General features: G+C 72.7%; 1 protein-coding gene across 1 annotated transcript in view; it reads right to left on the bottom strand.

Moving 5' to 3' along the window:
• Positions 1-14,392, bottom strand: part of HSPG2 (heparan sulfate proteoglycan 2) — a 30,144-nt gene that overhangs the window by 12,190 nt on the left and 3,562 nt on the right. Inside the window, exons 2-56 of the mRNA XM_088529595.1 lie at positions 13,934-14,066; positions 13,762-13,854; positions 13,394-13,503; positions 13,253-13,311; positions 13,003-13,163; positions 12,688-12,855; positions 12,338-12,499; positions 12,143-12,262; positions 11,931-12,062; positions 11,374-11,518; positions 10,755-10,906; positions 10,532-10,678; positions 10,312-10,454; positions 10,051-10,233; positions 9,173-9,517; positions 8,882-9,096; positions 8,748-8,806; positions 8,295-8,362; positions 8,059-8,199; positions 7,805-7,975; positions 7,555-7,734; positions 7,350-7,468; positions 7,157-7,268; positions 6,954-7,067; positions 6,741-6,868; positions 6,577-6,663; positions 6,454-6,503; positions 6,301-6,380; positions 5,794-5,934; positions 5,532-5,723; positions 5,308-5,351; positions 5,184-5,253; positions 4,981-5,064; positions 4,798-4,890; positions 4,629-4,709; positions 4,294-4,524; positions 4,104-4,217; positions 3,897-4,024; positions 3,705-3,791; positions 3,573-3,631; positions 3,328-3,492; positions 3,136-3,246; positions 2,948-3,048; positions 2,535-2,715; positions 2,352-2,411; positions 2,105-2,227; positions 1,872-2,024; positions 1,647-1,789; positions 1,417-1,552; positions 1,196-1,341; positions 987-1,125; positions 750-898; positions 525-663; positions 287-447; positions 68-206 (exon numbers count right to left, since the gene is read on the bottom strand). Coding sequence (XP_088385721.1) covers positions 68-206; positions 287-447; positions 525-663; positions 750-898; positions 987-1,125; positions 1,196-1,341; positions 1,417-1,552; positions 1,647-1,789; positions 1,872-2,024; positions 2,105-2,227; positions 2,352-2,411; positions 2,535-2,715; positions 2,948-3,048; positions 3,136-3,246; positions 3,328-3,492; positions 3,573-3,631; positions 3,705-3,791; positions 3,897-4,024; positions 4,104-4,217; positions 4,294-4,524; positions 4,629-4,709; positions 4,798-4,890; positions 4,981-5,064; positions 5,184-5,253; positions 5,308-5,351; positions 5,532-5,723; positions 5,794-5,934; positions 6,301-6,380; positions 6,454-6,503; positions 6,577-6,663; positions 6,741-6,868; positions 6,954-7,067; positions 7,157-7,268; positions 7,350-7,468; positions 7,555-7,734; positions 7,805-7,975; positions 8,059-8,199; positions 8,295-8,362; positions 8,748-8,806; positions 8,882-9,096; positions 9,173-9,517; positions 10,051-10,233; positions 10,312-10,454; positions 10,532-10,678; positions 10,755-10,906; positions 11,374-11,518; positions 11,931-12,062; positions 12,143-12,262; positions 12,338-12,499; positions 12,688-12,855; positions 13,003-13,163; positions 13,253-13,311; positions 13,394-13,503; positions 13,762-13,854; positions 13,934-14,066 — 7,147 coding nt within the window. The remainder of the gene's footprint in view (positions 1-67; positions 207-286; positions 448-524; positions 664-749; positions 899-986; positions 1,126-1,195; positions 1,342-1,416; positions 1,553-1,646; positions 1,790-1,871; positions 2,025-2,104; positions 2,228-2,351; positions 2,412-2,534; positions 2,716-2,947; positions 3,049-3,135; positions 3,247-3,327; positions 3,493-3,572; positions 3,632-3,704; positions 3,792-3,896; positions 4,025-4,103; positions 4,218-4,293; positions 4,525-4,628; positions 4,710-4,797; positions 4,891-4,980; positions 5,065-5,183; positions 5,254-5,307; positions 5,352-5,531; positions 5,724-5,793; positions 5,935-6,300; positions 6,381-6,453; positions 6,504-6,576; positions 6,664-6,740; positions 6,869-6,953; positions 7,068-7,156; positions 7,269-7,349; positions 7,469-7,554; positions 7,735-7,804; positions 7,976-8,058; positions 8,200-8,294; positions 8,363-8,747; positions 8,807-8,881; positions 9,097-9,172; positions 9,518-10,050; positions 10,234-10,311; positions 10,455-10,531; positions 10,679-10,754; positions 10,907-11,373; positions 11,519-11,930; positions 12,063-12,142; positions 12,263-12,337; positions 12,500-12,687; positions 12,856-13,002; positions 13,164-13,252; positions 13,312-13,393; positions 13,504-13,761; positions 13,855-13,933; positions 14,067-14,392) is intronic.

Here is a 14,392-nt window from a genome sequence, read left to right as displayed (position 1 = left end):
CCAAGGGGACACGGGGCACCCGGAACGAGCCGCTCCCCGGCATCCCCGACCCTCCGTCCCCGCTCACGGTAGGAGATGGCCCCGCTGGGCTGGATGGTCACCATGACGGAGGCCTCCTTGGTGGCGGCGCCGGTGCTCACGCGGCACACGTACTCGCCCGAGTCGGCCGACGTCACCTGCAGCAGCCGCAGCCGGGAGCCCAACACCTGCAGGGACGTGACGGGTGTCACAAGGGGCCACAGCACCGTCCCCTTCCCATGTCCTGGGACAGACCCGCTTGTCCTACCTGGTGCTTGGCCGGCAGGGAGCCCCCGCGCTTGTACCACGTCACTGTGGCCTGTGCGGGGCTGGCGACGACGCAGTTGAGCTCCAGGGTCTGTCCCTCGGCCACGGCGGACGAGGACGCCTCGATGCGGATGGGGGACGCGATGCCGGAGGCTGCCGCACCTGGGATGGGGACTGCAGCAATGAGGGCCGTGCCGGGGCCGTGCCGGGGCCCCCGGGGCGAGCAGAGCCATCCTCACCGTGCGCGGAGCCGGGGCTGGCCTTGACGGTGACCACGATGGAGGCCTCTCGGACGGCGGCGCCGGTGCTCACGCGGCACACGTACTCTCCAGCGTCAGCCACCGTGACATGTGGGATGCGCAGGCGGGAGCCCGACACCTGCAGGGACAAGAGGGGCAGAAATGACTCCCCGAAGGGGCTGCCAGCACCGCCGGGGACCCCCCGCCGCCACCCTGGCCCCGTACCTGGTGGTTGGGCGGGAGGGAGCCGCCGCGCTTGTACCACAGCACCGAGCTCTGGCCCTCGCCGATGTCGCAGTCCAGGTCCAGGGTCTGGCCCTCGGGCACGGGCGACGCGGGGGACGCGGTCCGCACCGGAGCAGCGGCGCCAGGCGCTGCGGAAGCGGAGCGCGGGGATCCCGCTGGGTGAACCCCGCCGACCGCCCCGATCCCCCTCCCCAAATGCCCCTCAGTGTCACTCACAGTAGGGCACGCTGGGGGGGTGCACGGTGACAAAGAAGGAGGCCTCCTGCACGGTGCCAGCGCCGGCGGCCACGCGGCACACGTACTCGCCGGCGTCGGCCACCGTCACACGGGGAATGCGCAGGCGGGTGCCCGACACCTGCAGGGACAACGGCGTTGGTGGCGTTCGGTGCCAGCACTCCGAGCCCTCCTGGTGCCACGTGTCCTACCTGGTGGCCGGCGGGCAGCGCCCCGCCGCGCTTGTACCACGTCACCGTGGCCTGGCCGGGACCGGCCACCACGCAGTCCAGATCCAGGGTCTGTCCCTCGGCGACGGAGGGTGACGGGGACTCCACGCGGACGGGTGGCGCGGCGCCTGCGGAGAGCCGTGCTGGGAACAACCCGGTGGAAGCGCGGCGGGCACCATCCGTGGTGCCGCTGCCCCCCTTACCTGGCGCCACCACCACCTCGATCGGGGCCCGGGCCGTGCCGGCGGCGCTGGTGCCGACGCAGAGGTAGACGCCGCCGTGGGCCGCCGCAATGGAGGGGATCACGAGGGTGGCGATGTCGGTGCGCTCCGAGCGCGCCTGCGGGCAGGAAGGAGGCGGCGTGAGGACGCAGAGGGGCCGCGCGAGCTCCCTGGCGCCCGGCGGTGCCGGCGGTGCCCCCGCGCCGGCTCACCTGCGGGGGCAGATCCCCTCCTTGCTTCTCCCAAGAGATGGTGGCGTCGGGCGAGCCGGAGACGCGGCAGTAGAGCCGCACCGTGGAGCCCTCCTGCACCTCGGTGCGCTCGGGGCTCACCTGCACCTGCGGCGCGTCGGCACCTGCGGCAGCACCACGGCGGGTCAGGGCGCCGCCGGCACCGCCGCGGGCAGCGGGGAGAGGCACCGGGGCCGCCCTACGCACCTTGCACGCGCAGGAAGGCGCGCGCCGTGTGCTGCCCGGCGCTGCTCCGCGCGCGGCACACGTAGTGCGCCTCGTCGGCGGGCCGCGCGGCCGCGAAGCGCAGGATGCCGCCCTGCGCCACGGCGCCCGGCGGCAGCGCGCCGCCCGCGCCGCCTGCCGAGAGCGGAGGAGAGGGTCACCCGCCGGCCGCGACGTTGTCGCCGTCCCCTGCCCACCAGCGGCCGGGCACCTACCGAGCCACTCGACGGTGGGCGCCGGGCTGCCCGTGGCCACGCAGCGGAACTCGGCGGGCTGCCCCGGCGCCACGCTCAGCTGCGCCGGCTCTACGGTGACGCTAGGTACGGCGCTGGGGCCGGCTGCATCGGGGCGAGATGTTCAGCTCAGGTCCTCCCCACTTGCCCCCTAGTTCTCCCAGCACCCGCAGTTTCGCCCCTATGCCAGGCACAGAGCCGGGCACCCTGCCCTCGTGCGTGGACTTACAGCGTCTGTGGCCTTCCATGAACTCAACGGGTCCGTAAAACATCTGGGTCTTTGAGGGGGCTGCAAAAAAATCCTGGTTTCAGGCAGTGCCATGGGCAAGTCGAGGAGCTTATGCTGCCCCTCACCATGGCCTCTAGGCTCTGCGCGAGCCTGGCTGGGGAAGAGGGGCGAGCGGGCGGGCACCTTGGACGTAGAGCGTGGCGGTGCCCTCGTCCATGTCGAGCATGTTGGAGCCGGTGCACACGTAGACGCCGGCGTCCTCGGGCTGCACGTTGCGGATGGTGAGGATGCCGTTGAAGTCCATGGCGCGGCTCGGCAGCTTGCCGTGGTTCTGGCGCGTCCACACCAGCGTGTAGGCGGGCGACTGGCGACGAAGAGGAGGGTGAGGAAGGGCGGGATAGGGGGACGCGTCGCGCAGCCGCTCCGCCAGGCTCAGGGGTGCTCAGACGGGTCAGGGGGGCAAGCAGAGGTGGCTGCATGTCCCATGCAACCACACGGGCAGGAGGGGTATCCGCATGGCCAGGTGGGCACCCAAGGGCGCCCTGCGTGCCCAGGGCAGAGCTGGGGCCCCGCGCGCCCGCCCTGCAGCCCCTCACCTTGCTCTTGGCCGTGCAGATGAAGGTGACGTCGGCGCCAGGCTTCACCCGTTGCACTCTCTTCTCTTCCACCGTCACCGTGATGGGCTTGCCGGGGCTTTCTGCGTCCCGGAGGGAGAGAGAAGGGGTGGGTTGAGCCACGGCCTTAGCCCTCCCGGTGCCCGGTGTCCCCTCCCCGGGGTCCCCACCGGTGACGATGACCTCGGCGCGGCTGGCGTTGCTGTGCTGCAGGTTGCGGCAGGAGCAGATGTAGACGCCGGCCTCGGAGGGCTGGATGCTGGCGAAGTGCAGCTCCTCGCCTAGGAGCGCGGGCGGGTGAGAGCCCAACGTGACGTCCCCCTTCCCGGGCAGGTCCCCGCGCGGCGTCCCCACCCCGGTACCTTCGCGCCGGCTCTGGGCGCCGCTAGGCAGCGGGCGCCCGTCCTCCCGTGACCAGTAGTAGTAGAAAGGGGGGTCCCCGCTGGCCTGGCACTGCAGGGTCACCGCGCTGCCTTGGGCCACCGCGGTCCTGGGCGGGTGGACGCGCACGGCCAGGGGCACCGGGTCTGCAGCGGGCGGGCAGAGCGGCGCGGGTTGGCGCGGTGCCGGTGTCACCGTCCACGCCATTGTCACCACCGCCACTTACCCATGGGCAGGCACCTCTGTCCCCGCACGTTGGGGTCTCCCGCGTAGCCGGGCGCGCACCTGCGGGGGGACAGGCATTGCGGGTCGGCGGGACGGGCTGCAGCGCCACCGCCACGGGCACGGCGGTACTCACTGCTCGCAGTACTGCCCGGTGTAGCCGGGCTCGCAGGCGGTGCAGCGGTAGCCACCGGCTCCGAGGCTCTCGCACGTCCGTGAGAACCTGCGGGGACGCGGAGGGCGCTGGTGGCGGTGCTGGGTGCCCCGAAGCGGTGCCCGCGCAAGGGCAGCCCAGCCAGGCCAGCGCGGGCCCGGCCGGGGCACTCACTGGTTCTCGGGATGCGGCAGCGGGCAGGCGCAGGGCTGGCAGTCCTCGGGGGTGCCGGCCGTGGCGTCCCCATAGTAGCCAGGCAAGCACTGGTCGCAGAACTCGCCCGCCGTGTTGTGCAGGCAGCTCTGCGGAGAGCAGCGGCGGGTGCTGCGGTGGGCGCTGCGGCGGGCGCCCCGCGGAGCGCCCCGCAGCGGGGACACTTACGGAGCAGGCGCCGCTCTCGGGGTGGCAGCTGTCCGAGTGGCCGTTGCACTCGCAGAGCTCGCAGTGGCCCAGGTAGAGCCCTCCGCCGGTGCGGGTGTAGCCGGGAGCGCAGTCCTGCCGGGGCGAGTGCCGTGAGCGCCGCGCGGCGCCGCCATCACGGCCGCGGCGCCCGTCCGCCCGCCCCGCTCACCTGGCACGAGAGCCCGTGGTAGCCCGGCGGGCACCGGCACTCCTCGACCTCCGGCGCCGGCGGCAGCCCAGGGGCGGCCGGCACGGCGGTCTCCATGCTGACGCCAGCGATGCTGGATGAGGCCATGGCGGTGGAGTAGGTGGCGCGGATGAGGATCTCATCCAGGTCGGCCAAGGCCATCATGAGATGCTCCCGCGTGGCCGGCTGCCCGTCCGGGCGCTTCCAGTATTGCTGCGGGCGCAGAGAGGCGCCGTCGGGGCCGGCCGGCGCAGAGGTGCCCGGGGGACGCCCGGACACGGCGCCCGCCCGGTCCCGCCGCTCCGACCCGCTCCTACCTCGCGGAAGACGATCTCGAAGGCGCGCGGCGTGCGCGGCGGCAGCTCGGGCTGGTAGGCCACCAGCGTGATGTCGTTGCCCTGTGGCGCGCGGCGAGGAGGAAGAGGGTGAGCGAGGAAGGCTCCCACCGCCCGCGCCCGCCTGGCTCCGCACGGCGCCGCCCCGTACCGTGATCTGGATGTCGGCGTCGGGCAGCGGGGCCCCGCGGCCCCCGGGGGTGTACGCCAAGGTGTAGCGCAGCCGCCCGCCGTAGGAGCCCACCTGCAAGAGGGAGGAGGAGGAGGGTGAGGAGGCAGCGGGCGGGTGCTCCAGGACCCTGCAGCGCCGCTCCGGGGTAGGCGCCGCCGTTACCTGGTCCCCCAGGAAAATGCCAGGGAGCTGCCAGTAGAAAACGCTGGTGGGGAGCAGGGGGAAGCCCGCGAAGACCAGAGCAGACTGGGGCGGATGGAAAGACAGAAAGACAGAAGGAAGCTGCAGGCGCCGGAGAGGAGCCCGGTGTGGGGAGCAGGGGCCGGGCTCGGTGCCGCCAGCCCCACGGGCCGGCACGCCGGTACCTCAGCGGCGGCACCGCCTGGCCCAGCGGCCAGGGCTCTGCGCAGCTGCTCCTCCGCCGGCCCCGCGCCGCTCGGTGCTGCGGGCCGGCCGGCGTCCCCGGGGCCGGGCAGCGAGCGGGAGCGCGCGCCGTGCGCCCGGCGCATGCGGGCGAAATAGGTTTCCCTGCGCTTTGGAGCGAGCAGAGAGGAGGAGGAAGAAAGGCGAGAGGAGAGAGAGACGGGGTCAGCGGGGGACGCGCCGCCGGTGCCAGCAGCCCAAAACATTCCCAGCTGCGCCGCCCCCGCGCCAGCTGCCAGGGACGCGCTGGGCCGCGTCCCGGTGGCCGCGGGGACATTGTCTCCCCTTACCTTGTCCCCCTGGTAGAGCGGTGGCAGCTGCCAGTAGTAGGACTCGCGGCCCAGCTCGGCAAAGCGGCTGTACGTGAGCTGAGGGCCTGCGGCGCCCATCTCCACGCTGAAACCTGCCGTCACGCGGCTGCTGTGCTGCCGGTTGACCAGGGCGAAGTCCTGGAAGTTGCCGGGCGCGAAGGGGGTGCTGAGCTGCGGGGAGAGCGCGGGTGAGCGGGGCCGGTGGCTGCACCAGCAGCGGGATACGCAGAGCGGCTCCTACCAGCCCGCGGGAATAGGAGGAGCTGGTGCATTGCTGCACGATGCCCATGCAGAAGCAGGGCAGGCAGCCGGCGCGGTCGTCGGCGCTCAGGTGGAAGTGGTGGGGGCGGCAGGAGGCGCAACGGGGGCCCTCGACGTTGGCCTGCGGACGATGAGGAGAGTGTTGGGTGCTGCATCGCGGCGCGGTGCATCGCAGTGCAGCGCGGTGCATCGTGGTGCGTCATGGCACATCGTGGTACATCACAGAGCATCCCGGTGCATCGCAGCGCGGTGCATCTCAGAGCATTGCGGTGCATCGTGGTGCATTGCAGTGCACCGCGGCGCATCATGGTGTATTGTGGCGCATCGTGGTACATCATGGCACATCACGGTGCACCACGGTGCATCATGGTGCATCACGGTGCATCACAGCGCATTGCGGTACATCACGGAGCATCACGGTGCATCGCAGTGCGGTGCATCATGGTGCATCGTGGTGCATCACGGTGCATCACGGTGCTGAACTCACCTTGCACTGGCACAGCCCGTCGGCATCGCAGTCCGCGCTGAGGCTGCCACGCGGATCGCACTGGCACCGCTCGCCTGGCTCTGGGGGCAGGAGGAGAGCAGTGAAGCAGGGGCCACCAGCCCCATCCCCGTCCCCACTGCCACCAGCGCTCACCTCGGCACGGCCGGTCCCGCGGCGGGTCCCCCACGAAGCCGGGAGAGCACCTGGGCGAGAGAGAGTGCGTGAGCCCCGCGCGCGGCCACCCGCCGCCCGCACCGAGCCCCGCGGCGCCCGCACCTCTCGCAGAGCCGCCCGGCGTAGCCCGGGGCGCAGGCGCTGCACGTGGGCTGCCCGTCGGTGTCTGCGAAGCAGGTCCTGCTCTCCCTGGCACAGAGGGGACAAGAGCTGAGCGGCCGCCACGGAGGCGTCAGGAGGACAGGCAGGGACAGGGGGACACGTACTGAGTGGCAGAGGGCGGCCCATGGCAGGGGCAGGGCTGGCAGTCGCCGGGGGTCCCATGGGTGGCGTCGCCGTAGTAGCCCGCTCGGCACTTGTCGCACTGGGCGCCCTCGGTGTGATGACGACAGTCCTGGCGCAGCGGAGAGCCCGGCTGAGCGCCGGCAGGAGGAGCAGGAGGGAGCGCGCGGGAGGCGGCAGCGCGCGGCCGGGCTCACCTGGCACACGCCGCTCTCGGGGTGGCACTCGTCCGCGTGCCCGTGGCACTGGCAGCGCTCGCAGGTGCCCAGGTAGAGCCCGCCGGAGGTGCGGGCGTAGCCGGCGGCGCAGTCCTGCCGGAGCAGAGCGCGCGGCCAGGACACGCGTGGCACCCCCCAGCGCCACCACGCGCCGGGACGAGCGGGAGCCAGCGGGAGCTCACCTGGCACGAGGGGCCGCGGTAGCCGGCGGGGCAGGCGCAGTCCTCCACCTCCAGCGCCCGCCGCAGCCCCGTGGCGTGCGGCACGGCCACGTCCATGCGCACGTCGGCGAGCCTGCAAGGAGAGCAAGTGAGCACCATGCTGTGCCCTCTGCCACCGAAAGCCACCCCGGAGCCGCGTCCCCGTCCCCGCCACCTGCTCTCCAAGGGCGTCTCCGAGTAGGACGCGCGGATCATGAGCAGGTCCACGTCGGCCAGCGCCATCAGGAGATGCTCCCGCGTGGCCTCGCGCCCGTCGGCCCGGCGCCAGGCGCGCTGCGAGGGCACAGCATGAGCCAGGGCTTGGGGACTGGTGACAGCGGTGGCGTCACCCCAGCATCGCGCCGCCCCGCGGCCCTCACCTCGCGGAAGGGCACGGCCACGGCGGCGGGGACGCCGGGCGCTGGGCTGGCCTCGCTGAAGTGCTCCAGGGTGATGCCGTTGCCTCTCAGCAGCACGTCGGGGTGGCGCGGCAGCGGGCGCGCGCCCGCCGGCGCCGAGTGGCTCACCGTGTAGCGCAGCTCGCCGCCGTACGACGTCACCTGCGCGGCACGGCGTCACCGCCGTGGCCCCGGCGCCGCCGCCCGCCCCGCAGCAGCCCAACTGTCCCACCTTGTCGCCGGTGAAGCGCGGTGGCAGCACCCAGAAGTAGACGTCGCGGGGCAGCGCGTGGAAGTCGGAGAAGGCCACCTCGGTGGCGCCGGCGAAGCGCACGCCCTCGCTCACCGTCCGCGTGGCGCCCAGGTTGGCCAGGGTGAAGGGCGTCTCGGCCGTGGCGCGCACCTGAGAACGCGGTGGCAGCTCGGAGTGCGCCGGGCGCTCCGGAGCTGCGGGGATGGCCCTGGGGACGGCGCGCGCCGCGGTACCTGGTCGCGGTGCCAGGAGGAGCTGGCGCACTGCCGCGAGACGCCCATGCAGAAGCACTTGAGGCACCCGTCGGGGTTGGCGTGGCTCAGGTGGAAGGCGCCCGCCGCGCACTCGTCGCACAACCGGCCCGTCACGTTGGGCTGCGGGGGCACCAGGGGCGGCCGGTCGCCCACAACGGCCGGTCGCCCACACCGCAGGGGTGCCCGTGCCGGAGGAGCGGGCACCGGGTACCCACCTTGCAGCGGCATGTGCCGCCCTCGGTGTCCTGGCCGCCACGCTCGTCACACTTCACGATCTCCTGGCCTGCGGGTACAGCAGGGGGTGAGCCGTGGCACCTGGCCGTGCCCCTGTCACTGTCACTGTCCTTGTCCCCACCAATGTACCCCACTGCATCCCAGGCTCTGCGCCCATTCCTACCCCTGTCCCTGTTCTCATCCCTGTACCACCCCCCACCATCTTCATCCCCTTCCCAGTGTCTGTCTTCGCCTCCATCCTCATCCCCATCTCCATTCCTGTCCTCACCTTCATCGCCCACATCCCTGTCCTCTTCCGCATCCCTGTCTGTATCCCCATCTTCACCCCAGACCCTGTTCTCACCCCCATCCTCATCCCCGTCATGGTCCTCACCCTCATCCCTGCCCTCGTCCCTGTCCCCATCCCCTTCCCCATCCCCATCCTCGGCACTCACCGATGGGGGTGCACTTCCCTCCCGGCTGGATGGGATCACCCTCGAAGCCAGGCGCACACCTGGACGGGGAAGGACCACGCGCTGGGACGGTGCCACCAGCGCCCGCCCCGCGCCACCCCGGCCCGGCCACGCACCTCTCGCAGCGGCGGCCGGCGTAGCCGGGGGCGCAGGCGTCGCACGTGGCCTGCCCGTCCGTGTCGAGGAAGCAGGACTCGGAGAAGCGGCGCCCCGGCTCGGCGTAGGGACAGGGGCAGGGCCGGCAGGCGCCCGCTGTGCCCAGCGTGGCGTCACCGAAGTAGCCGGCCCGGCACTTCTCGCACCGCGGGCCCTCCGTGTTGTGCTGGCAGTTCTGCGACGGGCGCCGGTGTGAGCGCCCGCGGCGTCTCCCACCCGCGCCGCGTCCCCGTGCCCGCGCCGCCGCTCACCAGGCAGTGCCCAAAGACGGGGTCGCAGGCGCTGGCATGGCCGTGGCAGCTGCAGCCCGAGCAGGCGCCCAGGTAGGGCCCGTGGGGCAGGCGCTCGAAGCCGGCGGCGCAGCGCTCGCACGAGAGCCCCGCGTAGCCCGCGGGGCAGCGGCACCGCTCCACCGCCTCGGCCGGGCCCAGCCCCGCGTCCTCGGCGCCGCTGACCTCCATGGCCACGGCGCTGAGGCCGGCGCTCGCCTGGCGCCCGTCATACACGGCCCGCAGCAGCAGGCCCCGCACGTCCTGCAGCGCCAGCAGCAGCTGCTCCCGGCTGACCGCAGCGCCCGTCTCGTCCTCCCACTCGTCCTGTGGGGACAAATGGGGACAGCAGGTCCGGAGGGGCCCAGCATGGGGTTGCCATAAAGCTTGGCCACCACTGTGCCCACCACCGTGAAGAGCAACTGCATTCCCCCATGGTGGCCACTGTAACCACCTCAGTGAAGAGCATCCACGTTCCCCTTGTGGCTGCCACCATGACCACCTCAGTGAAGACCACCCATGTCCCCCAGTGGTGACCACCTCAGTGAAGACCAACCACATTCCCATATGGTTGCCGCCGTACCCACCTCGCTGAAGACCAGTCAATAACCCCCTATGGTGGCCACCAAACCCACCTCAGTGAAGACCAGCCACGTCTCCCCATGGAGACCCCCGTTCCCACCACAGTGAAGACCAACCTATCCCACCCATGGTTGCCACCATGCCCAAGTTGGTGAAGACCAGCCACATCCCCTCATAGTTGCTACCTCAGTGAAGACCATCCACCTCTCCCCATGGAGACCACCCTACTCACCTCACTAAAGACCATCCCCATTGCCCATGGTGGCCCCCACACTCACCTCGGTGAAGGCCACGCGGCGGTGGTTGAAGACGCCGGGCCGGGCGGGCTCGGCGCGGGGCCGCGAGAGCAGCTTGCCACGGGCGCCCAGCAGCACCACGTCGGGCCGTTGCGTTGGCTCCGGCGGCCCCCGGCCCAGGTGGTAGCGCACGGTGTAGCTCAGCATCCCACCGTAGGCGTCCACCTGCCCGCGGGTAGAGGGTTGGCATTGCCATCACCGCCACGGCCGTCCCCTTGTCCCCGCGCCGTGACGGCCGCTCACCTTGTTGCCCAGGAAGGGCTGCGGCAGCGCCCAGGCGGCCTCGCGGGCTTGGAAGTGCCGCGACAGGTCCAGCAGCTGGAACTCCTCAGCGCCAGGGTCGATGCGCAGCTGCGGCGCCGCCAGCCCCGCCGTCACGTTCACGCCTGGCACCGACGGGACGGGCATGAGGCACAGCCCAGCGCTGCCGCCCGGCACGGCGCGGCATTTCCCCGATGCTCACCCTTGAAATCTCCGGGGCGGTCGAAGCGGAGCTCGATGCGGTGGCGGTGGCGGCCGGCGCCGTGGCAGGCGCTGGTGACGCCGAAGCAGAAGCAGGGCAGGCAGCGCCCGGCCGCAGGCAGGTGGAAGTGGCCGGCGGGGCAGGGCCCTGCGGGAGGGCGGTGAGCGCGGGGCGGAGGGGACGCCGCGGGGGACGCGGCGGCGGGGACGCGCGCGGGGCTCACCGCGCGGCGGCGTGACGGTGAGCACGCCGTCGGGGATGCCGAACACCATGCCGCGCGCGTTGATGGCCTCGCACGTGTAGGCGCCCTGGTCGGCCTCCTTCACGTCGCAGATGGTCAGCGTGCCCTGGCCCTTCTCGCTCACGATGGACACCCTGCCCCGGAGCGGGGGACACCGTCACCCCCAGAATCCACACGGTAGGCCACGCCCCCTCGTTGCATGCCCCTCCCACTACAAGCCCCTCCTCCTCGTTGCAAGCCCCTCCATTGCGAGCCCCTCCCACAATCTCCAAGCCCCTCCCACCACAAGCCCCTCCCACCACCTCGCACCCTTGTTGCAAGACCCCTTGCTACAAGCCCCTCCCACCATAAGCCCCTCCTCCTCGTTGCAAGCCCCTCCCACCACCTCAAGCCCCTCCATTGCGAACCCCTCCCACAATCTCTAAGTCCCTCCCACCACAAGCCCCTCCCACCAGGCACAAGCCCCACCCCCAGCAGTGACCCCGCCCACTGCTGCGGGCTCCGCACCGGCAACGCAAGCCCCAACCCGTGCGAGCCCAGCGCCGCGCAAGCCCCGCCCCCGCGCAAGCCCCGCCCCCCGCGCAAGCCCCGCCCCCGGCACCTGCGGCTGGCGGGGATGTGTCCCCAGTTGAGGCGCCAGGTGATGATGGGGGTGGGGACGCCGGTGGCCACGCAGGTGAAGCGCACGGTCTGGCCCGGCACGGCCTGCACCGCCTCGGCCGGCGGCGTCACCACCTGCGGGGGCACTGCGGGGGACACGCGTCACCCGCGCGCACCGCGAGCAGCGCGGGGGCCAGCGTCCTGCTCGCCGTGCACGGCTCCTAGCACCGTGACCGGCGCGGGTTCCGGCATTGCGCCCAGCGCGGCTCCTAGCTCCGCTCCCGGTGTGGCACCGTGACCGGCACAGGGTCTGGCCTCCTCCCTGCCGTGCACGGGGTCCCGGCACTGCCGCCAGCATCGCACCCAGCATTGCACCCATCACCGTGCTCAGTGCCGCGCCATGACCGGCACGGGGTCCAGCACCGCATCCAGCATTGCAGCCGGGTCCCAGCACAGTGCGTGGCGCAGCACCGGGTTTGGCACGGGATGCCGGCCCTGCTGCGGGCATTGCCCCCCGCAGCGCCCTCCGCACGTCCCCGCGGCGCTCGCGGCACTCACCGCAGCCGACCTCGTCGGAGCGGTCGGGGCAGTCGGGCTCCTCGTCGCACTGGTAGCTCGCGGGGATGCAGCTGCGGCTGGACACGCACGTGAACTGCTCTGGCCCACACGTGTCGCCCGGCGCCTTGGTGGCTGTGGCATGGGGCAGTGGCAGCGTCGGCGCCAGCCGGGTGACCCGGCGCGGTGCCCGCGGTGCCGCCGGGGACACTCACGGCAGTCGGTCTCGTCGGAGCCATCACCGCAGTCGTTGTCGCCGTCGCAGCGCCAGAGCTTGAGGGCGCAGTGCCCATTGCGGCACTTGAACTCATTGGGCTCGCAGGGCGTGGGGGTCCCTGCAGGTGCCAGCACGGTGTCACCGTCACCGTCCCCACACAAGGACGCCGTCCCCACTGCCCCCGGGCGCTCACCGCAGCCCAGCTCGTCACTGCCGTCGGCGCAGTCCCGCTCGCCGTCGCACAGGTAGTCGCGGGGCACGCACTGCCGGTCGCCGCACGCCGCCTCGCCGGGGCGGCACCGCGACGGCACCGCGGCCAGCACCGTGGCCACTGGGCGGATGGTGGCCGCACGCGCTGTGCTGGTGGCCGCACGTGCTGTGCTGGTGGCCATGCGCGCTGTGCTGGTGGCCGGCGGCGTGGTGGTGGCCGGCGGCGCAGTGGCCGGTACCGCCACGTCCGTGGGACCTGGGGAGCCATCGGTCAGCAGAGCGTGAGGGGAAGGCGGAGGGAGAGCGCCCGAGGGCACCGGGGAAGGGGGACACCCGCCGGGTTGGGATGTGCACGGGGCTCGTGCACCGTCTCACCGCAGCCCTCCTCGTCCGAGGCGTCGCGGCAGTCGGGCCGGCGGTCGCAGCGGTACGAGCCCTCCACGCACTCGCCGCTGCCGCAGGCGAACTCCAGCGCGCTGCAAGCGCGCCGCTGCGGCGTCACTGCGGCGAGCGGGGAGAGCGCGCTCAGCGCCGGCACCGCGCCGGCGCGACCGCCGCCACCGGTGCCACGCGCTGCCGGTGCATCCCGCCGGTGCATCCCACCGGTGCCACCCCCAGCAGCCGTGTGGCCGCTGTCCCCCTGCTCACCGGTGCCGAGCCGTCGGAACTGGAAGCCCTCCTCGGAGGTGACGTAGGAGGCGATGGAGCCGGCGGCCACCACGGCGCGCAGCACCTCGCGGATCTGCTCCTCGTCGCCGTTGCCCTCCGAGCCCACGTCCAGCTCCACAAAGACGGAGCCGGCCACCTCCCTGCAGGAAGGGGACCCGGTGTGGGCACCGGGAGGGGACCCGGCATCACCCCGCGCGCCGGCGTCACCGCGTCGCGCTGCGGCACTCACTTGATGAAGACCACGCTGACCACCTGCTCGCCGGGGATCTTGTAGTACTCGGACTCCAGCTGCGGTCGAGGAGGGAAGGAGGTGACATCAGTGCGGTCCCCTGGGGACGTCCCTGTCCCTGTGTCACCCCCAGGTGCTCACCGTGTCCACCACGGCCTCGGCCACCTCCCGAAACTCCTCAGAGGCGGCATCCTCCAGCCGGGCGCTGTAGTCGATGCTGTGGGTGAAGTTCACCAGTGCCCGGAAATAGACTGCGGAGGGGACACGGGGACAGGGTTGGCACTGTCCCCGAGGTCCCCGCGGTGTCCCGGTGCCACCCACAGCACTTACTGAGTGGGCCATCATCGTCCGGCCCCACCATGCCGGCCGGCCTGGGCGCTGCTGCCGCACACAGGAGGAGGAAGAGGAGGAAAAGGAGGAAGAAGAGAGGCCAGGACAGAGCAGAGGATGAGCACAGAGGTGGCAGCGCGCCCAGGTGACATCCCGGCGTCCCCGTGCTGCTCGCTTACCCGTGGGCTCCAGCTCGCCGCCGGCCACGACCAAGCCGGGGACGTCAGCGCCGCCGAGTGAGCTGGCGCCGCTGCCGTCCTCGCCGCTGCCATCTGCAAAAGGGACCCCCGTGAGCTGCCGCTGGCGGCCGGGTGCCCGGGTGGCACCGCGGTGGCCCCACGTGGCACCTACCGCCCGAGGGCTCATCGGCCAGCAGGTCCTCGTCATCGGAGAGCTGCGCGTAGTAGCGGCGGCCGCGCGCGCCGCCGGGCCGGTCCGCCTCGGTGTCCTCGGGGAAGGAGGCGTCGCGCCGGCCCGCGGCCACCTGCGCGGGGACAGGGGGCAGAGGCGGCTGAGGGCGCGCGCTCGCCGCGGGCGCCTGGCAAGCGCCGCGGCCGCATAGCTGCGCGCTGGAGTCATGGGCGGCGCGGGCGGCGCGCGGGCGATGAGCTCATCCCGCCGGCCGCCCACCGCATTCCTGCGCCCGCGGCCGCGCAGCTGCCCCGGGGACGCCGCCGCGCCGGGGGGGACGGCAGCGCGCGGGGCCGGCGCGGCCGCGCTGCTGCGTGCGGGGCTGCTTGCAGCGCGGCGTGCGCCGCTGCGTGCGTGCACACATGTGGGCGCTTGCACCGCTGCGTGCGTGCACCACGG

The sequence above is a fragment of the Tinamus guttatus genome, unplaced genomic scaffold (genome assembly GCF_059628265.1).
Source record: "Tinamus guttatus ecotype Peru unplaced genomic scaffold, ASM5962826v1 Tinamus_guttatus_pri_ptg000332l, whole genome shotgun sequence".
Taxonomy (NCBI): Eukaryota; Metazoa; Chordata; class Aves; order Tinamiformes; family Tinamidae; genus Tinamus; species Tinamus guttatus.
This window is presented reverse-complemented; position numbering and strand designations above follow the sequence as displayed.